At 40.9% G+C, this 12,202-nt stretch overlaps 1 protein-coding gene across 1 annotated transcript; it reads right to left on the bottom strand.

The window, feature by feature from the left end:
• Positions 1 to 584: 584 nt before the first annotated feature.
• Positions 585 to 11,843, bottom strand: FBXO3 (F-box protein 3). Its single transcript, XM_057372988.1, has 11 exons — positions 11,690 to 11,843; positions 9,681 to 9,770; positions 9,063 to 9,226; positions 7,389 to 7,503; positions 5,532 to 5,736; positions 4,803 to 4,848; positions 3,641 to 3,725; positions 2,864 to 2,986; positions 2,340 to 2,455; positions 1,798 to 1,988; positions 585 to 720 (listed from the first exon to the last, which is right to left on the bottom strand). The coding sequence occupies exons 1-10, from the start codon at positions 11,797 to 11,799 to the stop codon at positions 1,801 to 1,803; spliced, it is 1,242 nt and encodes a 413-aa protein (XP_057228971.1). The 5' UTR covers positions 11,800 to 11,843; the 3' UTR covers positions 585 to 720; positions 1,798 to 1,800.
• Between the last annotated feature and the right edge of the window lie 359 nt (positions 11,844 to 12,202).

Raw genomic sequence — 12,202 nt, 5'->3', positions numbered from 1 at the left:
CAGATTGTCTAAAAATAAGGCCAGTTTCATTCCCAATTTATGTGTTTGATGACCAGAATTTTTTGCTGTTTCTATGTTAATTAAAAAAAAAAAAAGCGTAAGAGCACCTAATCTCATCCAAATGGTATATTCAGACCAAACTGCAAGTTTCATTCTTAGCAGGAGTTATCCAGAGCACAAACTCATGAGAAAGGACAACAGGATACACCCTTTTTTGCCATCTCATCTATACTAATTTTAAATGCTTGTGTAAAACCAAATCCCCACACCATATCTGCAGTATGATCATAAATAGGCAATAGTTTAAAAATGTAAGGTATCATTATCTTGGACTATCAAGCTGTTTCACACTTCAGGAAAAAAGTGAACAAAGCCCAAACACCTTTCTCTTCCTCTCCCTCCTCATTCTCCCTCCTTTTTCTCCACTTCTGAACCAGGGAAATGAAAGTTGTACTCTAATGAATATTAGAACTGGCACCAACATTCATGCTAGTTGCCCTGATGTGCAACAGAGTTCATTTAAAATAGTCAGAAATATTCTTATGCACTAGCCCCAAAGAGTTCAGCTTCTGCAAACRGTTTGTTTGGAAAAAATCCCATTGCTGTCACGTGGGCAGCATCCAGAGGGTGCAGGAATGTCCAACACTCTGTCGATCTTGAGAGTCATCAGTGCCTGTGGAATCTTGGTCCTCATCCACTGCAGATTCATTAGGATGTTGCCTAATTCAAAACACACACAGTTTAATTAAAATCTTCCCTTCCAGTTAGTTTTAAGAAAGCATTAACATCTGCCTAGAAAAATCTGGGCTGTATGGTCAYGCCTATTAGCTGAAGCAGACATTGTGATCCATGTCCGAAACCCAAGTTTAATTTGCAATAGAGGTAATTTTGCCAAAMTGTTTGACTTTTCACTCCCTAAGGATCCATTAGGTATCACTATTTCATACCTACAATTATGTCAAGCCACAGTTCAGTACCTMAGCTGTACCWGTYTTCTTGGTGGCTTACGTTGTGTTTTACTGAAGTAACTTATAAACAAAAGGGTCATTACCACCTTTAAAGCAGGGGTAGAGCAAGAGAGAAAAGCCAATTATTTTTCCAGTTGGCTGAAGGGAAGTAAGATAGAAAGGAAGGCAGTTCCAGCTCCCAAAAATGTGAGCAAGGGTTAAGAGATGTCATTTTCTGTTAGAAGCACGACATCTGCTGGCACCTACTGTTAGAACCACGGGGATTGAATGTCTGAAATCCTGTGATAAATCAGAGATAGAGTACAAGCAGATGCCTACTCCTGAGGAAAGCCCAATACTCCTCAGTGCTTGCACAAAAAACTAAGGATAAAATAAACCAAGAACTGCTCTGTAGAGAAGTGTGCCAAAGAAATGGGAGAAATTATATAATTAATCCAGTCTCCAAACTAAAACTACATTATAATTAATGGCAAATGAAGTACCTTGGTGATTTGCGAAGTCATTAAGTGACTTTATGAAATGCACTTTCAGCAAGAACTAATGAACAACACAGACTTTACAATTTTTAAACTGTCATTAACTGGAGCATGTCTGAATAAAGCAGATCCATTATTATGGCTACAATGAATGAGTGTGGTTCCAAYCCAGGAGGGAACTCTGAAATCCACGCAGCTCATGCAATGCCAAGTCTGCAGGCACAAACGATGGGCTCTGAATTATGGGGCATTTTTTATCATGGAATTAGCAATATGAACACTATTCAACACTGTCAATTTTTGTCATTTTTATTATTTTTGTGTTTGTTTTAGCCAACTGCATCTCTGCTTACCATTCATGCTGTAGACACCTTGAATGTTGGACACACCATATGAAACCTAGGGATTGTGACGTTAAAGAATCTGTCCTTGTAGTAGAGGCARTGGAAGGTGTAGTACCCCTCCATGTATCCAGAGGTTGTGGAAAAYGTGGTACAGCTGGTGTATTCATAGACTCTCCCTGGGCTGATAATTGGGAACTCCCCTGTGGGAAAAGTATTAGATCACAAGGGTAAGGACTGATGTAGAACTACAGCTTAGCAATTGTTAGAGCACTTGCACTTCACAAAAGATTCAGGCAGATCAATTTGTATTTTAGTGGATGCATAAATTGATTCTCAGCAATTGATATTATAGAAAAGTGGAGAGGGGTTAAGTAGAAGGMTGTTCAGATGCCTCTTATGAAACAACTTTTAAGCCAAAATAGATGGACATGGATCTTTTTCTCTGAAGCAATGAAATTATTTTAATACAAACATGCAACTTGACAAACAAGTAATAACAGAATTTTAAAAACAAGTACATTAAATACTCTCTCCAGTAATTTTTTACTTACCAACTACTCCAGGACCTTGGACTTCTTCCACATCACCTTTGGCATTTGTTATTCTCCAGTATCGACTGTCCAGCTGACAGGCCTTCTCAGGAAGAGCATCTTTGGACATTTCAATTCTAGAAGCCAAACAACATACTTAATACATTTGTATTATTTCAAGAAATGTTTTAGTGCCCTTGAGATCACCAASTAGACTGGAAAAAGAAAACACCACTAAGGTAACCTGAATCAGTTGGCAGTATCCATCTCCAATGCTTCACTGTCTGTTACTTACCCTTTCCTAAATCACCAGAGCTACTTWTAACTTCTCTCCCCCACCCCGCACTGCATTTTAACAATTACCAACTTGACTGGTACTTTGTGCACCTGACCAGGTAAAGATTTAGGATTTATTTTGTTAAAAAGTACAGCATATAGTGCACAGCCTGTTCATTTCAGAACATTTCTGAATGCTGTGCATGAATTTGCTTTGAACATTCCATAGGTCTATCCTGCATTCTAAGAATTAATTCATTTATTTTTACCTGATTCTGTAAGTGAAGAAATAATGTGGTGGATGTACAGAACTGAGTTCAGGTAGAAAAGAGGTGGACACCGACACAGTAATATCTCCTGTGGTAGCAACACAGTCTTTATCATGCACATACCTACAAAGAGGAAAGCATTAACTCTGCAAGCAGTTCTGCACATTCAGTACAGAAAATGAAACACCTAAAGTCRTTAGTTATTGATAATATTAATAAACACACTTGTTTAAATAAGAATGTCTCATTATGCTATTTAGAAGAAAAACTACCTAGATGCCCCAGCAGCAAATTTATTCACAGTTTAAGAATTAGGTTCTACAGCATCCCAGTTTGACAGAATTAAGGTTCTTGATTGTGTTTGGAAGAAATTGCAAGTGCATGACGGTTCGAACACCAGAACATGCTCATTTACATACTCAAGAGACCAATTAGCTAAAACATTTGGGTTTTTAACTCTGAACAGTCCTGCAGCAAAAATACACCTCATGGCACACAGAATAAATATCATGTTGTTTGCTGAACTTCAGATCACTTATAATGCAAAATTCTGATCCCATTAATGCAAAGTTACAAGCTTTGAAGCTTCTGGTAAAAATAATGAAGTTGCTTTAAGAAGTCTGGTTTACATGTTTATTTTCTGTAGTTTCATGGGCTTTCTCCTGTCCCTACCATCAGCTTTTGTATGAGATACCCAAAACTACTTGGAAAGAGGTGAGCATGCTTAGAAGCAGCACCAAAACTTGGCACTGAGGTTACAAATCCCAGTCACAATACCTGAAAATCTGGTCTCTGATGATAGGATAACCTCCAGTTACAACTTTGTTGACATAGGATGTAAACCATTCAAAGTAAGATGTACCTAGATGCCAAGGAAGAAAAGTATTTCTAAGGATAGGCAAATTTACCACTATGCACATTACAGTAAATACTTCAAGGAAAACATTTAAAGCTTTGATTATTTTTTTAACAAATGCTCAGGCTTACTGAGATGAGTCAGTCAATATTCCAGTTCATTCTATCTGGGTAACAAGGAAAATTTGGAGAAACCAATCAAGAACTGAAGAGTTAAGAGTACATCCTCCAGAAATGACACAAGCCAACCAAGAATCATTACATTATAACCAGGGTTTTCAATGGTGTGTCTCATCACTTGGATTCCATATGGAAAGCTTCTAAGGAACACTGCAGAATTTCCTCTCCTTAAAAAGAGGAATAAATSATAGGCATACACTGCACTCCTCTATAACCTCAAAGGACTAAGGCTGTATGTCATTCTGGGATTTTTATACACTTGAAGCCATTGTCTGAGAACAGCTTTTCAAACACCCACAGCCATTATTTTGGAACAGCTTGATTGCTAAGCAGACACTCAAGCTGTCACATTTAATTCTCAAAGAAGAGAGTTTCACATACCAGATCTCTGCACATAAAATTTCTCAGCCATAAATCTTCCAAGCATTGTAATACAGAGTTCAATAGAAAAGTAGAGAGTTCAACTATTTATCAATATTAGTGATTCAAAACRGGATTGAAGCTGAACTACCAAGAAATTATTATCCTTGCCTTCATGATGTGTTATCARGTACTCCCACTCCTGTTAGATTAAATGTACTTACCACTTCCTCTTCAAGACGAGCTGTGTGTGCTGTCCTTTGATCTTTTGGAATTCTAAGGAACTCCAAGTTGATTATGCTCCTTYCTACCACTAATCCACAAAATGCAAACCTTGTATAAAGTAMCTCTGAATKGAGGAAGTGGTCTATTTACCTGCCACTTCAAAATGCCAAGAGAAAKGCTGTGTATGGAACTTCCCCTCTACCCCATGCTAAACCAAGATTAACCCTCCCAGCCAAGAGGAATACTTGTAAATATGGATCATCCATACTGACCATTTTATTTTGAACACTTGTTTTGAATATTTTATCAGACGTGTTACCTGTAATGAACATAACAATAGCAGATGGATTACGAGCCATTTGGTCCTGAAAGGGGAAGAAGTTTAAGGATGTGTTAGAAGGAAAACACTGGACTTTCAAGGGTAAAATTCAAAAAACACAGGGAACACTTTCACTAAAYCTAAAGCCTGGCTGCTTGACAGATCACTGTAGTCCCAGTCAAATCCTCAAAAATGTAAAACTCACATGCCTGTCCCCATGAGTGCTCCCATGATGACTGAATTTAGTTTCGACTTTCCACTTAAGCTCATACACAGAAAATTAGATTTAATGCCTCGCTGAAGAAACTAAGCCCCTAGAAACACTGCCTTGGAACAGAAGCCCCAAACAGCTGAGGCTGGGAGGAACCTCTGGAGATGATGAGTCTGATCCCTCAGCTTGAGGCAAGGTTAGCTTGAGTACTTTGATTCATTATCAAGCAATCCCAGAAACCTCAYTGCTGTGTGCTCTGGAAGCAAACTGCCAGGAATTTGACAGCAAGATGAAGATCCCCATCTTTTTTAACAAGGAACATCCTTTACACATCCCACTTTCTTTTGGGGAGGACAGGTGGTGGAAGGGAAGCCACCAAGTCTTTTCTCCACATGGCAAGTACCAAACTAACCTGATCTCTACTTTATGCTACATAAAATACTTCAGATATTAGATAACAAAGGGCATTAKCAATCATTAGGAAAGTACACAGATAAATACAAACACATCTTCCTTACTGGACACTGATAGAAGATCTCGTATTTATTCCGTCCCTCCACACTCTCCAGGGCCATGTACTGACTGAGGCCAGTGTGGATGCAGAAGGTCAGGGGCAGGCACTGCTTGAGCCCTGGCCTCTGCTGGAAGCCTCCGGCCGCCGTGTCGATGTCCAGCAGGTCTTCGGAGCGGTAGTGGTTCGACAGGGCCATGCTTCCCATCAGACTTGGAAAAACAAAAACAGAGAGCATAAACAGGAGATGCAACACACAAGGCAAAGCAGGTTTTTAATCTTTTGGAAACTGCTTCTTTCAATGCTCTAGATGCTTATTAGATTTAGGTGAAATGCACATCAAATATCCCCATGCTGAACTTGGTTATTAGTTCACTTCATCCTAGCTTTGTGTAAGCATCACACTCAGCAGGAAGAGGAGCACACAAACCTGAGTGCACACTCCACACCCACACTCCCAGYTGGGAACACCTGGGAAAGGCAAATGAGATGTCAATTCCTGCAGATGCTGAGTTTCCACTGGMGTTATGAAAGCAGTGAATCGGGTGCAAGCTGCCACATGTCAGTGTGCTAAAAGCTGATCCCACCCTGAGCAACAGGTTCCATTCCTCTTTCTCCCTGGGAGAAAGTCCTGCCTGGAATTAGCACATTCTACAGCAGCAGCGGCAACACCCCGACACAGAAACTGAAGCATCCAACAAGGACAAGTCCCACAGCATTTCCATTTCTAACAAATAACAACTAGCAACCTAACAACTTRCTATGCAAACTTCCACTGTCTACACCCAATTCTCCCAGTATTCATCCCCAGCAGGCAAGCCTGCCCCCACTAGCGGGACCACACCTTCCCTTGGCAGCCTTTCTCCAAGCTGGAACACTTCCCCAAAACCTTGTGTTTGCTCCTGCAGCCCTTCCATAGGCACATCATTACAGCAGAGGCTTTGTAGGAGTGAAAAAATAGTAGGAAGAGAGGAAGCACACAACCTGCAGAGCACCATTTGAAATCTACAGAGCTAGGGCACCTTTCTCCTCTCTAAAAATTTTTAAAGTCTCTCCTGGAAAACAGAACTAGAAATCATCCTTATGGTTTCATAAAACAGTTTCCCATATCCCTGCTGCACATAAAACACTAAAATTGGAGAAAGCTGCACCTTCTTTACGAGCTAAAGTTTTGGCAGAGCAATATGAGTGCATTCCTCCCTATGGACATTGCAAAGATTTGCTGTAGTTTTCCATCTTTTGCTAATGTTTGCAGCATTTCATCAGGTGCTTCAAACACCTAACTTTTGTACAGCTGAAAGACAAGAAACTGTTTGGTCATCTGCCCTCTAAACTTAATGTAAAAGGGAGTTTTTCASTGCTGAAACTGCATAAAATTGTAAAATCTTCTACTGAGAAAATTAAATTCGTAGAACTGACAATTTGATTCTACTGAATATGACTAACTGGTTTTAAGCTATTCCCTAGCCATTTAAAGAAAAAAGAATTACTAAAGGATGAAGTATGAAGAGTGCAAGGAGCTAATTTACTTCCGTTATACAAAGCCAAACTTCAGGGAAGCAACTTGCAGTGCTATGATTAAAAGAGCAACAGCTGGAAGTTTGAGTTGTTGCAAAAACCTGACRAGGGTTCTCACTAGGAAAAAGGGAAGTGTAAGAGTAATTTGAGCAATTAGAAATCCACACTGGGCTTCCAATTACTTCCAAGATTAGAAGACAGCCAGTTCTGGAAGCGTCACTTAAGGGGTGACTCAGTCACAATACATGTAAATGCCTCACTTATCCTGTTCAAGGGATATTTCACCTTCTAATAAGCAAAATGTCCAAGACATACAAATAATTGGTAAGTAGCTTTCAGTCCTTACCCAGGAACAACCAACTTCTGCCCGTTATGGATACGGAATGAACACCGATAATCATCAGGGAGTTTGCAGTGGATTTGTGCTTCCACAGCATCCAGATCTTCCTCCTTCACACTCTCTGGAAAAGAAAGGCTATTTCAAGTATTTCAGACACAAAACATGGAATGTGTAAAAGCCCCCATCAAACTAACAGGGACTCAAGTCAGTATTTGCTGGCTTTATGCTGGTGGCACAGAACGAAAATCATATAAATTTGAAAGGAAAATTATGACATTGATTATTTAATAGCGCATCAATCTCAGTACAGTGAAACTTCAACAAGCTTGAAAGCAGCAAGATTTTATGAAGTGGAATGAACCTTTTCCCCACTGAGTCCCAGTTACAGTCAATAACTGAGTCCCAGTTACAGCTTTCAAGCAGTATTGATTCTACTCTTTTCATCACCCTAAGGGTTGCTTCTTGCAGTTTCCAGTTCAATCAGTAACACAGAAAGGTTGGCTGCAGCCCCCACTCACTTGGAATCTGAAGCAATAAATGGGTTGTAAAAGAGGGATTTTCAAATTAACAACAGAAAGGGATGGAGAGGAATGATTCTTACACCTCCACATGCACTTCAAGGGGGCTCTGACACCCTCACTTCCAGCAAACATCAGCTAGGCGCCCTCTGTGGTCTATTCCAATCAACATTTTTAAACCCTTTTCATACTTGTTACCGGTTTCATTTATGGGACACAATGTAATAATTCATCGAAACATTCCTTACAAATGGTATTAAAAAGGCCTAAGTTTTATCTAAAACTTGCCATCACTTTRTAAGTATGGAGATTGATAATTTTAAAATTATTTTYGTCTTTCTGTAAATAGAGCCTTCACATTCCATCTTCAAAAATACTCAGCAAAACTTAAAAGATCCAGCACTATCCAGCAAGCCAAGAAAATGCAARAGTTAAATAGGAAAAAGATCATCTGTCTGTAAATATGATCGCTTAAGAGATCATTGGTCTCTTAATTTCACAGATCARGTTAAATTAGACATCATGATCTAAAAATCAACTTCATACAGAAAACTGAAATGCAGTTGAAAATGTCAAAGCTTTTTTGTCCCTATACCAGAAAAGCACAAATTCACTGTAGCTCTGACTTATGATCTAGAACACTGGAAGTACTTCAAGTATTAAAATACAACTGAAATTAAAAATAGAATCTTAGAAGGGGAAAAAATGAAGAACTATTGTCAACCACTGGAACACAGTAAAGTCTACAGATTAAAATGTCTGCTTTCATGTGATGGTGTTTTAATTATGTCTTAAGAAGACCTCACAAAATCACACCAGCAGGTCCTTATGTAGTAACTCCCAGTAATGGGAGTTACAACATTAAAAAATAACAAATAAACAAAYAAAAAATAGTCATAGCAAACAAAGATAAAAACAGCAAAAGTGTGACCAAGAAGAAAGACTGGTCACTAGAAAAAAAAACTAATCTTGATTTCAGGGAATCTGTGGATCACTAGGAACTGGTAAAGGACTTTGCCTGTGTTTCCATGGAAGGAGGAGCACATCTACCTGATTTTCAGGACTMTGTTAATTAGGGCATACACCTCTCATAAAAGCAGCGTGAAGCTTAATAACAGGCAGGGCTGGGTGAGCCAACCCACTCCCAGCTGTGTCAGAGTACCTTTCAAAGAGCCGATCATGCGGGGACACCACTGGCCCAAGTATTTCTCCAGGTCATCCCAGGCTTTTTTCAGCGTGGCATAGTATTGGATGTATCTTCCTAAATCAGCGTAGGTGCTGATGAAGATGGCTTTCCAACCCYGATTCTGTCGGCTTTTCTCCTCTCTRAGGGGACATGAAGAAAATGTGTTCAAATGCCAGCTTAAAGAGTCTTCTAAACCCAGAGTTGGTATTTGTTATTTGGCAGGAACAGGATGCATAACATTAACCCAGGAACACTYTGTGCCATGTGAAACTACACAAACTCAATTAATTCCAGCATCTATTCAACAGCAAGTTGGAACAGAATTAGGAAACATTTGGGGTACTTAGAGGAAAATTTAGAAACGATACTCCTTTACACAGAGTGCCTTCTGAACTGAGCTGTCTAGCAGTGAATCTTAGAGCTGGTGAAAAGCTAATTCACATCCTTCATTATTCAGCTTTTCTTAGCTATGGAGGTGCTGACTAAGTAAGAGYTGRATAAGTAGACAGTGAGATGGAYTGAAAATCGGCCRAACAACATGTCWTAGAAATTAATTTTCACAGAAAAAAAAAGACTTAAAACAATYCCACTTACTCCGAAATGAGCCAGTATTTTTTGCAGTGTCTTTTCCACAGTGGATCATGACTTGACAGCTGATTTAATCTTCGATTCAAATAGCAGCAACTATAAATATAAAATCATTACATTTGATTGCAGAAGGCTAGCAAAACTAACAGAGAGAAATGCTGTATCACACATCACAGTCTCACGAAATAAATACAGAGTTTGAAAGTGAGTTGGTTGTCCTTTCAGAGTTGTGCTCACAATGGTTAAAACTCTTCSATACAGCTGTGTAAGTCATGAGCTACTTTGCCACGCACTTGAAGAGCAATTAAGTACTTTTGTAAAACAGGTCATCCTATACACCTAACCCAGAGTAAACACTGCCTGAAAGATTCCAGCAAGATTCCACTCCGGTGGAAAGAATTCCAGTAGCACAGGCTAGCTATGATTTAAATCCCTTTCTTATCTGGATGTTCAGCATCTACCATATCTTTTCCACAGTAAGCTACAGAAACTATATAGTTGGAGCTTTATAAACTTACTTTCCTCTTTAAATTGTTTACATAAGAAATTTTGAAAAAACTCCTCAGAAGATACCATCAGTTTTGATGTGGCAACATCACTTCCTCTGGTAGCTTGCTCTAAAGTGAAGAGTGTTTCAAAGGCTGTGATTAACATCTAAACACCCCAAATGAGGGTACCAAACAAGGTTCCAGCTGCTGGTTTTGGGGGTTTTATAAACTGTTTAAACTAGAATTGGATTAGTAKCTCAACTCAACCTCAACAAAGCAATTCTCCAGTATGCCCTGACATTACCCTTTGCATCCACGATCCATGCCCTCACAAACTCATTCACTTCACACCTGGACATTTGGCTGTACAAAAACTTCATCCATCACATGGGGATTTATTGTATTTTTGGGGGGTGGGGAACTGAAATACCCCAAATTCAAAAAGTCCTTGCAGAAATCCGTGTACTGGTGTTTATCAATCAAGCCCTGTCATTTCTGGAAGGGAGTAAGGCACCACAGCATTACAGGAATATGTGGCTTCAAACGTGATAAAAGTGCAATTAAAGCCATCCTCACTAATTACACAAACAATGGAAAAGCTGGCACTTGACCAAATATCTAAGAGCCACCATAGCAACTGTTACAGTTTTTGCTTACGCTTAATCTCTTTTTTTGCTGATATCCTAACAGAATTCTCGCCAATATCCTTATCATTCTTGATTAATATTTATTAGGGGAAACAAAAACAACCCGAACCTAGATCCCCACATTTCTGGCAGCACTCTGTTTTCTTCTTATACTTATTACCCCCCTCTTTGATTAAACACTGTGATTCAATCGTAGCCAAACCTTGCACYTGACTGGTGAGGTTTTACCCAAAACCGCTCTTTCATCTTCACTGTATGACTCGCACATTTTCAGCCACCGAGCCCAAGAGGCACCTGCAACTTTCAKTCACGTTTTTCTCCTTGAAAATACATCCTATTTAATTTTGTTTGGTTTTCTTCAAACGATAGAACACATTTGCTAGCAACAAGACCACCCTCTGTGTGCCCCTAGAAACACAAGTTTCAGGGAAATACCGATTTCACGAATTTAGTTACTGCTCCATTTCGTTACAAACAAAGCCAACATGTAATGGGGGAGAGAAAAGCAGATTAATTAAATTGTTTGGGTTGGAAGGGACYTTAAAGATCAACCTGTTCTCCTGCCATGGGCAGGGACACCTTCCACCATCCCAGSTTGCTCCAAGCCCCGTCCAACCCGGCCTTGAACACTTCCAGGGATACAGCGGCAGCTTCGCTGGGAAACCAGAGCCAGGGCCTCACCAACCTCTCGGTAAAAGACATTTCGTTTAAAAAACGAAGAAAAAAAACGGGGGTAAGCCTGCTGCTGCTGGAAGGGAAGGGCGCTCAGGCCGTGTCCTCCGCACAGCGGCTCCTCCGGAGGCAGCCAAACCCTTCCCCCGCACAGCCCGAGCAGCGCTCCGCCCGCTGCGCCCGTGCCATCCCCCCGGGCCGCCCGTACCTCACCAGATCCCGGTAGTCGAGGAAGCTGAGGATGAGCAGCAGCGGGTCGGTGGGGAGCAGTTCCAGGCTGAGGGCTGCAGGCTGGTCCGTGTCCGGGGGCGCCGCCATCTTGCTGAGCCGTCCCCAGGCCGCGCCTCCCCCGCGCCGCCCGCCAGCGCCTCCTGAGGGCGGAGACAGCGCGGCACCCGCCGAGCTCCGGAATCACCGAGTCCAGCCCTCAGTGCTCGAAAATCAAACCTTAGAGCTCCCGAATCGGCCCCCGCTGCTGGAAACTCAAACCTTACAACTCCCGAATCAGCCCTCACTGCTCGAAACTCCAACCTTACAACTCCCGAATCAGCCCCCAATGCTCGGAACTCAAACCTTACAACTCCCGAATCAGCCCCTAGAACTCGAAACTCAAACCTTACAACTCCCGAATCAGCCCCTAGAACTCGAAACTCCAACCTTAGAACTCCCGAATCAGCACCCGCTGCTGGATACTCAAACCTTACAACTCCCGAATCAGCCC

The sequence above is a fragment of the Malurus melanocephalus genome, unplaced genomic scaffold (assembly GCF_030028575.1).
Source record: "Malurus melanocephalus ecotype Western Australia unplaced genomic scaffold, MMel_1.1 scaffold_182, whole genome shotgun sequence".
NCBI classification, from domain to species: Eukaryota; Metazoa; Chordata; class Aves; order Passeriformes; family Maluridae; genus Malurus; species Malurus melanocephalus.
The sequence above is the reverse complement of the archived record's forward strand: the minus strand, read 5'-3'. Positions and strand labels throughout refer to the sequence as shown.